The following is a 14,587-nucleotide window of genomic DNA, read 5'->3' as shown; positions in this document are numbered from 1 at the left end:
GGATTGGGGGTGTGACTCAGTCGGTGTGGAGTGCTTGCCTCTCCTGCACGAAGCCCTAGCACCAATCCCCAGCACCTCGTAAGCGGTTATGGTGGTACATGTCTATAACCCTAGCAGTCCACGAAGTAGAAGCAGGGGGATCAGATGTTCGAGGCCATCCTTAGCTACACAGCAATAGCAAGTTCTGTGCTAGCTTGGACTGGAAACCCCGTCTCAAAGCAGCAGAGCAGTGAGCGTGCCCATGCCTCCTTCAGTCACTGCTATCCCAAAAACCATAACATCTGGAAGGAAAACAGTCTGGTGGACACCCTTCCCCCTGCCCTGCGACATCCACCTGAAGCAGCTCCCGGGGTCCTTCTCCATCCATGCCCAACTTCTTCCCCCACTCCCACAACCCCTCCTGAACTAAGCAAAATTCCAGGTGCCCGGTCACTCTGTATTTTATTGTCTGTGTTTAACTCTAAGAACTTGACCCACAGGGTCGCATGCAGAGGCAGAAGCAGGTCCCCTCCGCACTTAGCAGTGGCTTGATCTTTCCGCCTGCTGGAGTCAGACAAGGCTCGTAGGTGGCACTTGGCCCATGTGCCTTTCAAGTCTCTGCAGCTCTTCCTGCACTCCTTTCCGAATCTCTTCTGTCTGTCTGTCTTTCCTCCTCGGACCTCTTCCTTCTAGATGACTGTTGTGGAGTCAGGCCTTCCCTGTAGTCATCCGCATCTTGCACCCTGCTGAGGTACATGGCCTATCTCAGGGGACCTTTCATGCCCTCCCTTTACCCTGACCGTTGGTATGATCAGTGCTGGAGACTCGGGCTGTGGTCTCCCATGTACACCTCTCCCCACTGGACCATGAGGTATAGGTCAGAAGAAGTCATCGGATCCCATGGAACCAAGGCTGTAGCACCATTTGTGAGTGCTGGGGACCTAAAACCTGGGTCCTCTGAAAGAACAGCAAGTGCTCCTAATCACCGGACCATCTCTCCAGCCTTTCTATTTTTCTCTCTTTCCTCCCACCCCTCCTCTTGTGTGCTTTCAGAAGGTACCTTCCTGTCTCACTCTACACCATATTTCGTTGTGCCGGGAGCTCACAATTCAGTTAGGTTGGCAGGCCAGCAAGCCCATGGATTCTCCTGTCTTCTCTCTCAAGTCCTGGAGCTACAGACATGCATCACCACACTTGGCTTGGTTTGGTTTTTTGTTCTTTTTTTTTTTTTTTTTTTTTGAGACAAGCTCTCTTTACATAGCTCTGACTGTCCTGGAACTCCCTATGTAGACCAGGCTTTCCTGGAACTCACAGAGATCCTCCTGCCTCTGCCTCTCTAGTGCTAGGATTAAAGACATGAGCCATCATGCCCAGGTTCATGCTTGACTTTTTAATGCAGGTGCTGGCGATCCAAACTCAGTTCCTCATGCTCACACTGAGCCATCACCCCAGCCCTGAATCTGACCTTTTATAACAATGACTTATTTTCACGAGAGTCTCTTGCATCACAGGCGACCAATGGCATCTGCTTTGTTTTTTTTTTCCCTGTTGTGAGTTACTGAATTAATAAAACTAGAGTTTTGTGTAAGGCCAGTGATCCTGAGTAGATAAGAACTATCACTTTTTAATTATTTTTCTGTTCTTTGTGTGTGCTTATACACATGTGCATGCATGTGTGGATGCCTGCATACAGAAGCCAGCAGTCAGCCTTGGGCATCTGTCTAGGTTCTCCTCCTTACTTGTTTTTTTTTTTTTTTTGTTTTTGTTTGTTTATTTGTTTTTGAGACAAGGTCTCACTTGTACCTGGTGTTCACCAATTCAACTAGACTGGCTGGCCAGAGAGTTCCAAAGATCCCCCTGGCTCTGCCTCCCCAAATGTGTGCCACCACACCTGGCATTTTTACTTAGGTTTGGGGGATGGGAACCAGGTCCTCATGCATGTGTGGCCTGGGGTGACTGCATCTTTTCCCTACAGGAGGACTATCACAAGCTCCTCACCAAGTACGCGGAGGCTGAGAACACTATTGACCAGCTTCGCCTCGGGGCCAAGGTACTGGCTGGAATGGGCTGAGCTGGGTGGGTGGAGCCAAGAGCTGGGCTCCTTAGGGAGATGGCCTACCCTAGAGTCTTAGAGAAAGGCCACCGGCTCTTGCATCTTGAGACTTTGTATTGAAGAATCCTAGTCCTTGAACTACCACTAGGCCTTTAGGTGACCTTAGCATAACCTAGCCATCCCTGGGCTCTCTCTCTCTCAGTTAGTGTCTTGGAGTGATGGATACTGGGGTACTCAGGAATGTCACCAGAAGCTGTCTCCTTCTCTGTAACTTTAGGGTATGGCTACCTAGGCTGACTCCTAACCCCATTCCTAGCCAGCTGGGTGACTTTCAGGAAGTTGCCATGCCTCTCTAAGCTCAAGGCTGTAGCCCAGACTTTCTGCTCAATCTTTGGTGCCCCATTCTTCTTGAATCACACTTTCACCTTTCTCCCATGTCTGCATACCCCCCACACACAAACCCTCCTCCTGTATCCAACAGGAACTGAGCACCCCTTGTGTGGCAGGTGGAGTGTCCTGAAGGGATAGCTCATCCACACTGAGAACTGGACAGCATACCTCCTACCCTGACCTGTCTCTGGCAGAGGCTGAGAACCCTGAATGGGGACCTTCCTCTTTCCTGGGGTGAGGCAGGAAGTGGGCCAATCGTGGCCCCTTTGGCTTCCTGCTTTCCCCACACACCCCTGTTTACTCAAACAGACAGCATAGAGCAGGCAGGACAGCTGTGGGACAAAGATGTAGGCCCTCTCCTGCTCTGGTTGTCCCCCTAGAAGGAGAGTACCCCACTTTCCTGCAGAATGTTCCCCACTCAGGTCCCCCGTCAAGTGCTGACTTCATGTCTTCATTCACTTCTGGGGAACTTGCTGTGAAGGCAACCACGGCAAGGACAGCAGGGCCTGTTGGAGGACCAGAGTTCTCTGTCCCTACACCTGTGGCCCTGCCAGGTGCAGGCGGGACTCTTCCCACCTGGTCTCCTGGACACACCTGTTGGGTTACGGCGCTGGTGGGGGATTGAGATCAGACATGCTGGAAGGCAACAGGCCCCATTGATATCTTTAGGTGTCCCAGAGCTCCAAGTAGTGAGCGGGAGTGTCAGGAACAGGGCTGAGGAGGGCTGCAGACAAGGATTCTGAGTCAGGGTAAACTGTAGGAGAGGCTGAACGGATCAGCACCAGCCACCCTCAGCTGCTCTCTGGAAAGATAACTCTTCGGCCCAAGAGAAGAGTGAGTTCTGTTCAGGTGATTGCACTGAAAATGGCCTGTAATTCCCTTCACCCCAGCCTCACGGCTGCCCTGGGCGTGATGGGGCACAGCTCATGGTCCCAGCCGGGAAGGGGAGAGCAGGGGTGCAGGGCCCACAGATGCCTCACTTCTCAGCCCCGTGTTCTCTACCAGAAGGTATCCTGCTCAAAGCCCACTTCAGGGGACCTGGGTGGGGGGTCCTGGCTCTCAGGAGGGTCTGCAAACACGACTTCCCCAGGACCCACCCAACCCTTCTACTCTGAGGCCATGGTAATGCAGGAGAGGCTAGGCTCACCGAAGAGGGAACCAGGCTGGAATTTACCCTGATAGCTAGGCCATTTCTGTGGTGAGTAACTGGGAACCACAGTCCAAAATGGAACAGAGACCGGCATTGGTCTGAATCAGAGTCCAGGCTCAGACGAAAGGTGTCCCCTTTGGTTCCCTCCCCTTGAAGACACAAGGCCAAGCCGGGAATGCCCCCACAGCATGTGTGAAACACAAAGATGGAATACCCCGCTGATCTACGCATGCCAGATGGTGTCATTTCCTCAGGTCTGGGCAGCCCAGGCCCTGGCATGGTGTGTGGGACAGGCCTGTAGACAGACAGGCCAGGAGATAGGACCAGCCGTCAGGGATTCTGTTGACTGCTGTCTTAAGTCATTCACAGCTGGGCCTGGGTTAAGCAACCTGTCCAAGTTCACACAACACAGTGGTGCCAGAGCTAGGGGACCCCACTTACTCTGCCCAAACCAAGCCAACACTTCCTGAATTTGCAGCCAGAAAAGCTGGCCAGGGAAAGCCAAGGCTAGACCTTGGAGCACCTATGGAACCAGGGCCTGGGGAGCATGGGATAGGGGGCCAGAAGAGTTAGGAGTCCTGGGTGAGCTTTCTTCTCCGTGCCGACTCAAGTCTGTGATGGTGTCACCACTTGCTGTCCTGTTGGTACCTCCTTGTTCTGCTGCCACTCCGGATGCAGTGTGGAGAGGTGGGGGAGCTTCTGTGCTCAGAGGAGGAGCTAAAGCACTCCGGCCCCTCCCCTCTCGCCCCATTCATAAAGCTCATTACCATTTTAAAGGATCGAGACCCCATCTGTGCCCAGAATACTCATTTGTTTTAACCCCATGTTTCCCACACTCCCTGGTCCACTCGGCACAGAGTCCTGAGGGCTGCACCCCAGGGTCTACCGTGTCTAGGAAGGTAGGTCATGATGGGGACAGGCCCACGCAGCTCAGCAGCTGCTAAGCCCCCTCCCTGGTCCCCACTTCCTCTGGACAGCTGGGCAGGCCTGGGACTCTGCCTCCCTTGTTTTCATCCTCTGGATCTGGAAACTGCCAGGTTCACCTTGCTCCCCAGGGGTGGCGGGCCTTGGCACAGTGGGCAGGAAATTCAAGGGGGCGGGGCCTCCCTGGGGATTTGGGTCACCTCAGGAAGAAAGGGGTGCAATGTGGGCAGCCCCCGCGCACAGGCAGAGCTGAGCAGATGGCACAGAGGATTATGAAAATCCAGCTTTGTTCTCTGCTAGGGAGGCTCAGTCTGAAGGAGGGGGAGGCAGGGAGGGCCCCCCAAGAACAGCAGAGGGGCTTCCTGTCTGACCAGACCCATCTCCAGCGGCTTGGTCCTGGGCCTGGGTTGGCAGAGGGCAGTCAGGGTGGCCCACTGAGCTCTTAAAGAGGTGCCAAGGCATCATGGGAGTGGGGCTTTTTCCCTGGCCCGTTTGTGGTCGCCATAGACACATAAGGATAGGGAGGATACTGAAGACAGGGGAGTGATGGTGGAAGTTAAAATGATGGTGAAGATGATGGTGGTGGTGGTGATAATAGTGGTGATGATGATATTGATTGATGATGGTAAAGATGGTGGTGATGATAATAATGGTAAGGATAGTGATGATGGCAGTGATGGTGATGGCGGTGATGGTGGTGATGATAATGGTGACAATGATAGTGATAGTGATCATAGTGATAGTGATGATGGTGATGATGGAGATGGTGATGATGGTGATGATGGACATGGTGATGATGGACATGGTGATGATGGAGATGGTGGTAATGATAGTGATAATGGTGATGATGGTGGAGATGGTGGTGATGGTGGTGGTGGTGATGGTGGTGATGATGGTGGTGATGGTGATGGTGGAGATGGTGGTGGCCGTATTACTTGTCTATTGCTGTGATAAGATACCATGACCAGCCAACTTACAGAAGGAAGGGTTGACTTGGGTTTATGGCTCAAGAGGGACCAGAGTCCGTCACTATCACAGTGGAGAAGCATGGCAGGCAGTCGGGGTGGCCAGATGAGCAGTCACCTCTGAGCTGCAAGCAGAGAGAGCAGACTGATAATGCTGTGGCGCTTGAGACTTCACCCCTCGCCCCAGTGACACGCTTCCTCTGGCAAGGCCGCAACTCCTGGTCCTACCCAAAAAGCCACCAACTGGGACCAAGTGTTCAGATCTGAGACCAGGGGGACACTCTCTCCCAAGCCACCCTGGTGACAACACCGAATATGCAGGGGGCCGGTGCTGTTTCCCGAGTACCGACTCCATGCGTGAGAAGCCAGCCATACCGTCCACTCTAGAACTCAGCGGAGGTCTACCGTAACGGAGCCTGGATCCGCGCCTGGCTTTGGAGCACACATATTAAGCCACAGTTAGGCAGACGGAGTGTTTTCAGATGCGGCTTCCACCGCCTCAGGCAGGGCGGCCCAGCTCGGCTGCCATTGGTGGTGCGTCATGGCAGCTGCGGTTTCCGCCAGCACACCCCTGTGTACAGAAGCAAACCCTGGATCCCCAACTCTGTTTCACGCCCCTGCCTGTAACCTGGCTTCTCTCCTGCTGAGCTCCAATGTGATTGGAGCCTGGTCGGCTGCCTCCCTACACACTTCCCACACCATCTACACTGTCAGAGCACAGCTCCTAGAAGGATTCCTCTGTGCATGGCATTTCTTCTTTCATTCAAACAGCTATTTACTACTATTTATTATTATCAGTGTTATTGTTGAAAATTTTCATTAAAATGCTAGTGATTATTGTATATGTATTGGACACATATCATAAATACTTTTAGTAACAATTATTGTTACCAGTGTAAAGCCGTAGGCTCTAGGGTCAAAGTGGCATTGTGATGTTGTCCAGGTACTTAGCTGGTGATTTTGTGGGACTTAACTTCTCAGAGTCTCAGGGCTCATAGGGCCTCTCAGAGACTGAAGTGGCAATCTCGGAGCCTGCATGGGTGTGCTCTAGGTGCTCTGCATATGTGTTGTGATTGTTTAGCTTGGGGTTTTGTGGGGCTCCTAACAGTGGGAGTGAGGGTGTCTCAGACTGTTTTGCCTGCTCTTGGGACCCTTTTCCTTCAACTGGGTTGCCTCATCCAGCCTTGACGTGAGGGTTTGCGCCTAGTCTTACTGCATCTTGTTAGGCCATGCTCGGTTGACATCCCTGGGAGGTCTGCTCTTTTCTGAAGGGAGATGGAGGAGCAGTGGATCTGGAGGCGAGAGGAGGTGGTGGGGACTGGGAGGGGTGGGGCAAGGGGAGGCTGCAGTCAGGGTGTATTGTATGAGAAAAAGAATAAATAAAAAGGAAACAAAGAAAGGAAAAGCAAGGAAAATGGCGAAAGCAGTCCCTGCCTGCCTCCCCTCCAGGACCTCGGGAAAGAGATTAGGAAGGGGCTTGTAAGTCCTCCGCCCAGTGTGGGCGCCACTGAAAAGTGGTGTTCATGATTCCCAGGGCGAGTATGGGGTTCCTGCTTGGAAGATGGTTGAAGCCTAGATGACAGATGCATTGTGGGCTCTTTCCAGTGAGCTTGCCCCCACCTGACTCCTCCCCTCCCTGCCCCCCTCTTCCTCAGGTACACCTGTATTCAGACCCGCCCCAGCCCAGGCAGAGCATCTGCTCTGGGTCAATGCCACAAGGAAGCAAGGTCTTGTCCTTCTCTATCCCACAACCCAGATCAGCAGAGTGGTGGCCTGGCCCTGCACAGAATCCACAGGCTTCTGAGGCCACAGGTGAGTTGGGGAAGGAGCCAGGCTTTTAGCATCCTCCTGCTCTTGAGTCTGCCCCAGGACATTTGGTCCACCCTGGGGTGACACTGGCTTAGAGTCGGGAATAGAGTGCCAAGGCCCTCTCTGGGCCAACTGACTTGATCAAGCTAAATAGCTGGGTAGACCCTTGCCTAAGTCCTCTGGCCTCTTGTGTAAGCCCTAACATGGACACATATGGCTTCAGTTAATCTCCACACAGAGATGGTGAGGAGCACACCTTTTATAACCCCATGAGATAGTTGGGAGACCTGGGGCTCAGGGAGGCAAAGGCATGCCAGAATCACACAGCTTGGAAAGGAAAGGGCCAGGATTCGAACCTGTTTCTCCCTGAATTAGAGTCCACACCCCAGGCCCCACCCCCTCTCAGCTTTCATCTCGGGTAGATCTGTGCCTCGTTTTTTCTCTGGTAGTGGAGCAGCGTAGTGGCCTGCCCTCTTCCTGGGCTAATGTGAAGGTAGCCAGAAGGGGCCAGGCTGTAGCTTGATGATATGGTGGTCTGAATGGGCCTCAGGCCTTCAGCCTCAGTGGACTGGGGAACTGTCCTCAGCCTCAGGGTTCAGCGGCTGTGTATTCCAGGGTGGCTGTCCCCACGAGCAGACCTGAGTCCCTCCTCGTCCCCCAGCATGGCCACCCCAGGGCGGCTTCCTCAGAGCCAGGGCGTTGCCACAGACCAGCCCGCCAGAGAACAGACCCAGGCACTGACCTCTCAGGCCAGCCGGCTCCTAGCCAAGGTGAGTGAACCCCGGTTTCACCCCATGAAATGCCTCATCCCATGGGGCCTCTATGTGTGTGAGAGATGCTTCCCCCAGCCCCAGATGTCTCTGCTCTACCTCCACGTGGTCTAACTCAGCCTTCCAGGAACTTGACCCTCCCATTGCCCTCAGGCATCACGTGATCCAGCTGCCCCCCACCCCAGTCACTCAGGATAAGGTTGGACCTAGGTATTGATCAGCAACTGTCTGCTGTCACAGCCCCTCCAATTAGGCGTGGAGGTGCCCCATTTTGTCCACAGGGAGGCCTCTGCTCTCTCTGACTTCCACCTGACCTTTTCCTCTCCATGAGAAGCTGCCCCTTCTTCATTTGTTATTACTGAAGTCAACCCTGCCACCTCTTAAGGTTTTTCAGCCAACAGTGCATCTCAGAGTTGTCTGCAGGTCTTTGTCTATCTTCACACTTGGCCTTGTTCCAAAGGTGTCTAAAGAGGCTCATGAAGACACAACGCCCTAACCACACTCTGAAAACGGAAGTGGGGGCGCTGGGGCAGAGGGGAAGTCCACATAGAGAAAAATAAAGTAAGCTAGCTCAAAGCCAGTAAAAAAGATGCTCCGTTGGGCCCTGAGCCCCAGCCAGAATCCCACCTCGGGCTTGAGGCTTCCTGCTCTCCATTACACAAACAGAAACCCAATCGTTACATTGCCTTGTCCAGAAAACCAATTTCTTACACCACCACCACCATTCTTTGCTTTGCCTTTGGGGGTTCGGGGTAGGGCAGCAGCTTTACTGAGGTCTGGCGCACATATCACACACTTGGCTCACGTGTTTCCCTGTGTCCCCATCCTGCAGCCATCAAGGTCCATCTTACAGTATTCCCATCCCCAGGAAGACACTGTCCGGGGAGCAGTCCCTGACTGTCCCACCCTTCCACCCCAGCAACCATTCACCCGCCTGTGTCTCTGCAGTTCTCCGGTTTGGGACATGTCACACAAGCTGCCCCATCCTTCCTTCATGTCTGACACCCTGCAGTTCCCCTGGTGCTTTCCAGGCCCTTTGTGGTAGAGCTGGGTGTCGTTCCATCGCTACCATTCTTGGTTCTGCCCCCCCCCCATGCCATTTCTCTCTGGCAATCGGGTCACACTGAGCAGATGCAGGGCACAGCTGAGGCCTCATCCAGAGCCATGCTGTCCCGCCTGGGAGGAGCCACTGGCCCTTACTGGGCTGTTGTGTGCTTGACACAGGACAGGTTTGAAAGAGGATGTACCGGGAGTGGAACACACTGGAGCTCAAAGCGGCACTCAGCTGTCTCACAGGCTGGTAGCTCAGCTGGAGAGGCTGGGACAGGAAGGTCGCTGTGGGTTCAAGACCAGCTTAGGGTACTGAGTGAGACCCTGTCTTTAAAAACGACAATAACAAAAATCTCTCACTGGGCTCATTCGTAAATTTTTTTTTATTGGTTACATATCAAAATGATATGTGTGATAAAATAAAATATATCAAGGGCCAGCAAGATGGCTCAGCAGGAAAGGGGGCCTTACCACCAGTGACCCGAGTTTGAACCCCAGGACGGACACACACACACACACACACACACACACACACTGTAGAAGGAAAGACTTGACTCCTAAAAGTTGTCCTCTAACCTCCACAGGCACAACATGGTACGTATACACACATGGCATGTGTGAGTCTGCCCATCCATGCATGTTCATGTACACATACACACATAATACATGTAATTTAAAATAAAAATATATATTACTAAAATTAATTTCACTTATTCCTTTTACATTCCTTTTAATTTCCATAAAACTTTTAATTATATAGCATATGTAGCTCATATTATATTTTATATTTTACATATTATATAAGTGACATGCCATAATTCAGTTATAGAAATTTCTCTATTTCAGCTTACCCTAATTCCTCAGTAAATATGCATTGCGATTTTTATTTTAATATTTTTGTCCCTTTTTTTTTTGGCTGCAGTGGTGGGACTAGAACTCAGATCCTTGTTTTCTTTCCCTCCTATTGTGCAGGTGGACTCCTACGAGGAACTGGTACTGGCCGGACATCTCCCACCCCAGGACCAAATCAAGGTACCACGATCCAGTGTAGTGCTGCACCAGCAGTGACCAGACAGGCTGTCCCCAGAGTTGCGTCTCTGAGCCCCTGTTGCTGAAGGCCGGTGGCTGTGCCCCAGACCAGCCTCTCTCACGGGAGCTGAGAGTTCCCACTTAGTACACCCAGGCAGCTGTTTACTGTGTCACAACAGCACGCCCCTGCTGAGCCACGATGGCTTACCAGACACGCTGGGTGTGCCATCCCTGTCTCATCTCTCCATCATAAACGCCCACAGGGGACCTGTGATCATTACCCCTGCTTAACTACGGTGACGCAGATGCCCCGAGAGAAGAGACAGCGAAAACACACAGCAGTGGGCGGCAGAGCCCTGACTGAGTTCTGACTCCTGCCTTGCCATACCCCCAGGCTCCAGAAAAGGGCCTTTGCTTCCTAACCTACTCTCCCATTATTTCCCAAAACTTGGAACCGAGGATAAGCAAGAGAGGGGATCATTTCTCCATGAAACTGCTGTGCCAGGATAGACTTGTCTCCTTTGGATGCGGGTTTTAGGTAGTTATAGTCAGATACCTCTAATCTCTCTCCTGCTGCCAGTCAGGGCCCTAGGGAAGGTGCATGTGGGCACCTCAAACTTGGGAGTTTGTGTCGGGAAAGACTGGTAGCATGGTGTGGGTGAGATCAGAGTCCCCACGGAGGTGGGGCAAGATCCAGGAGAAGGACCTGCTCCACTCCAGAATCCCTTTCAGATCCCTTTCATTGGATGGATTCCCTGGAAGCCGATGGGGAAGGAGTCCAGTTGAAGACAGGGAGGAAGAGAAGCAGAAATCTAGCTTTGGGGAGCAGATGCAGGACCCCAAGAAATATCATGGCGTGCATGTTCTCCTAGGCTGTGACAAACACCATAGCAGTTTCCTGCTACAGGGTGTGTGGCATGCGCTGTAGCGTATCACCAAGGGGATCAGGGATTTCCCTTGGAAATTAAAATCATTTCTTCAGGACAGTAGTGTTTGCCTAGCATGTGTGAAGTCCTGAGTTTGAGCCCCAGCTCTGCATAAAACTGGGTATGGTGGTGGCCCACACCTATAATCCCAGCACTCAGGAGATGGAGGCAAGAAGGTCAGAAGTCAAGCCTCAGCTCCATAAGGATAATAGGCCAGCCTGGACTACATGAGACCCTGTCTCAAAAAAAAATTCCTTTAAAATGTTAATAGATACAGCAATCTTATTTATGGAATACAGCTTAATGATATCATTAATGTATGTAACAAACTCTAGTTCCATTTCCTCAACTATTGGTCACTTCTCTACATCAGAAATTTTTGAATTCCTCCTTTGTAGTTCTTTTTGTTGTTGTTTCCACAGTTCTGGGGTCCGAACTAGGGTTCCATTCATGTATGCTAGGCAAACATTCCACCACTGAGCTGTATCCTCAGCCTTCTCCTCATCTTTAACTTTTTTTATTTATTATTAGTGTGTGTATGTATATGTGAAAGGGGGGAGAGAGGAGAACGTGCATGTATGCACACACAAGTGCGTGCGTGCGTGCGTGCGTGTGTGTGTGTGTGTGTGTGTGTGTGTAGAGGTAAGAGGACTGCTTTGTGGAGTCAGTTATCTCTTTCCACCTTGACGTGGCTTCCAGGAATTGGTTCCGGGTCACCAGGCTTGAGTGATAAGTACCTTACTCACTGGGCTATCTCACTGGCCCTGGCTCTTCAGTTGCAAGACAGAATCTCACTGGATTCTTAAACTTAAACCCAGGCTGGCTTTAAGCTCGTCATCCTCCTGCCTCAACCTCCCAAGTAGATTACAGGCCTGTGCCAACGCACTCAGCCCTCTTCTAGCGCCAAAGTATGTAATAATGTTAAACACAGAACATCAGTTTGTTCCTCCCACCTAACTGCTGTGGCACGTGACGGCCAGCCTTCACCTTCCCTTCCTGACCTCTCCCAGTCTCTAGTGGCCGTTGCCTCCTCTTCTATGCTAGTGTTTTTAGCTTCCACATGCGAGTGAGAGCGTGTGACTTTTCTCCTTATCTGTCTTCACTTAGCATAAGCCCTGTGGATCCATCTCTCCTGACACAAATGACAATTTAAAAATATCATTTTCTTCCTCTCCATCCTCATTCCTTCATATAAAAGGGAACCTGGGGGCTTCTAGGAGATCAGACATGGCTGGAAACTATATTCTGGGTTCCCCTTGGCCTCAGTCTCTTCCTAGGCTCATAGAGGAAGGGACTAAACAGGCCAGAGACCAGCAGCCATATACTGACTGACAATGTTTGTGTTTACTATTATGAGGGCCTGGCAGAGTTGTTAGGACCAGGAGCTCGGGGCCTGCGTTCAAGTCTTGCCTGTACAACTTGTTCACTTAACTGTACGCATTTCAACAACTTAAATGACGTCTTTGTGCTTCACTGGCTCGTTTTCTCTCGCTGAGATTCCCTTGGAGTGGAGATGAATGAATGTAGAATGCTCTATCTAAGAGTCACCGTGACAGTCACCTCTGTGTATAGTGTGGGATGATAATGCCATCTGTCCTCACTGTCTGTGAGAACTGGGGAAGAGAGTGACTTACAGTTTCTGAACGGCGCAGTTTTCAAATCAGGAGCGAAGATCCAGGCCCTCTGGAGGACTAGAGCCTTATGGGGCATAGTGGCAGTGTAGTGGATGCTGCATCTGACCAGGTACCATGGGACCTGTAATCTTCCCAAGAAGACCCAGTGACCTCTGGGCTGATTCCTAGACTTCAAGTGTCTCATGGCAGACAGTTCCATCTGGGCAGAAGCCTCCAGAGGTGCCCAGCCACAGCCTGTTTCTCAAGCCCCATGAGAGTCCCCTACAGCCCCCTCAGGAGACACCTGTCCATTGTGTGAGCATGGAGTCCCTAAGGCCAGACACTTAAAGATCATGGCCCTTGTGTTTCAGGGCTTGGAGCAGCTGAGAGCAGCCCACATAGCCCTCGAGGCAGAATACCTTCAGGCCTGCAGAGAACGTCACCTGGACCCAAAGCTCGATGCCTCCAAGGGGAGTCCCAGGACCCTCGATCTCTGCAGGTAGGCTCTGGAGAGACAGGCCCTGGAGGACAGGTGGGACATGACTCTGGCTTCCTCTGTGTCCAGGAAGATTTTATTTCACACACATCACTGGGTCACAGGAGCAGAGAAAGCCCCTGTCCTAGTGAACCATGTAACTAGAGCTGAGAATCTAGTCCCTAGATGTCCGAAGTGCACCTCACTAGACAATGGGGAAACTGAGGCCAGAAGAAACTGGGATTACTTAGAGTCACACGGCATGGGGATAGTGTAGGGTATGGAGCTGAGGCCTCATGGCTCCCAGTGGGGTTTTATCATCTTGCTATTGAAGTTCTTGATGTCATCTATTTATGGCCTATGTGGACCATGAGAGGACATTCTTAGGGTCTCTGATTTGACACCTGTCGACATGCTAATATTTCCTCCACCAGGGAGCTAGAGACAGAGATATACCACCTGGGGCAGCGCCTGGAAGAGCTGCAGGACCATATGGACCAGACCCAAGGAGAGCCAGAATCGTACAGGCCAGATCTGCAGGCCAGCACCTCAGCCTTCCTGGCCCAGCCAACTCATCCGCCTACACCTTCAGAACCAGTCTCCTCGCCAGCTGCCCACACCAACCATGAGGTACTGCTTTGCCCCTTCACACTGGGCCAGTCCCCATTTCTTTCTTTTATTCATTCCATGTTAATTTCTTCACTATGTATTTAGGTAGCATGTGCCATACTCTAGACCCCATGATACATGGCGGGGATTCAGTGAGAACAGAAGGTGGAGTTTTCTGAATACATGAACTGTTCATAGAGTTATTTATATTTTGATAGCACTCTAAAGAGAAGTCCAGGTTCTGTGGAAGTAAAGGGAGGAACCATAGCTGACCAGGAGCGGGCCACAGGAGCTCCGTCTCTGAAGAAGAAATGTGTAAGTGAGATCTGAGGGTAGGCAGGACTTGTTCAGTGCAGGAGACAAGTCAGTCAGTAGGATAAGCATCCTGGTGAAGGCACCGTGACCTGCGTGTGGAGAGTGAGTGGGCTACAGCCTGCCATGTGGCTGGAGACCCACCGCCTGGGCCTCGTGATGATGAGCCTATGGCTCATGTCTCATCCTGGAATTAGATCTCCTTGTTCTCAGCATGGGGTGGCAGAAGGTACCCAGGGTCAACCAGAGAGGCTGGGAGTGGCAGGGCAGAGGGAGAGATGAGTATGTGAACCTGGACAAGGTTCCGAGGTTCGTTTGATCGACCTTGGGTGGCAGTGAGAGAGAAGGCAGACAGGTTGGCTTCCAGGCCGCCAGCCTGGAGTGAGGGACAAGGGGTGTGGGTGCTTACAAAGCAAAGACACCAGACACAGCCTCTGTGTGGGACGTGCTTTCAAAAGGGCCCTCCCTCTGCACCATGGTCTGTGAAGGGACAACCACTCTCTCCCTTCGGCCGCTGAGCTGTGATCACACAG

The 14,587-nt window shown here is 51.9% G+C and overlaps 1 protein-coding gene across 3 annotated transcripts in view; it reads left to right on the top strand.

Moving 5' to 3' along the window:
* Nucleotides 1-14,587, top strand: part of Akna (AT-hook transcription factor) — a 47,474-nt gene that overhangs the window by 18,416 nt on the left and 14,471 nt on the right. For all 3 annotated transcript variants that reach the window (XM_042271282.2, XM_015998218.3, XM_006979556.4), the window contains exons 4-9: nucleotides 1,955-2,029; nucleotides 7,117-7,273; nucleotides 7,886-8,040; nucleotides 10,063-10,122; nucleotides 13,030-13,157; nucleotides 13,568-13,763. In XM_042271282.2, coding sequence (XP_042127216.1) covers nucleotides 1,955-2,029; nucleotides 7,117-7,273; nucleotides 7,886-8,040; nucleotides 10,063-10,122; nucleotides 13,030-13,157; nucleotides 13,568-13,763 — 771 coding nt within the window. The remainder of the gene's footprint in view (nucleotides 1-1,954; nucleotides 2,030-7,116; nucleotides 7,274-7,885; nucleotides 8,041-10,062; nucleotides 10,123-13,029; nucleotides 13,158-13,567; nucleotides 13,764-14,587) is intronic.

The sequence above is a fragment of the Peromyscus maniculatus genome, chromosome 2 (genome assembly GCF_049852395.1).
Source record: "Peromyscus maniculatus bairdii isolate BWxNUB_F1_BW_parent chromosome 2, HU_Pman_BW_mat_3.1, whole genome shotgun sequence".
Classification (NCBI taxonomy): domain Eukaryota; kingdom Metazoa; phylum Chordata; class Mammalia; order Rodentia; family Cricetidae; genus Peromyscus; species Peromyscus maniculatus.
The sequence above is the reverse complement of the archived record's forward strand: the minus strand, read 5'-3'. Positions and strand labels throughout refer to the sequence as shown.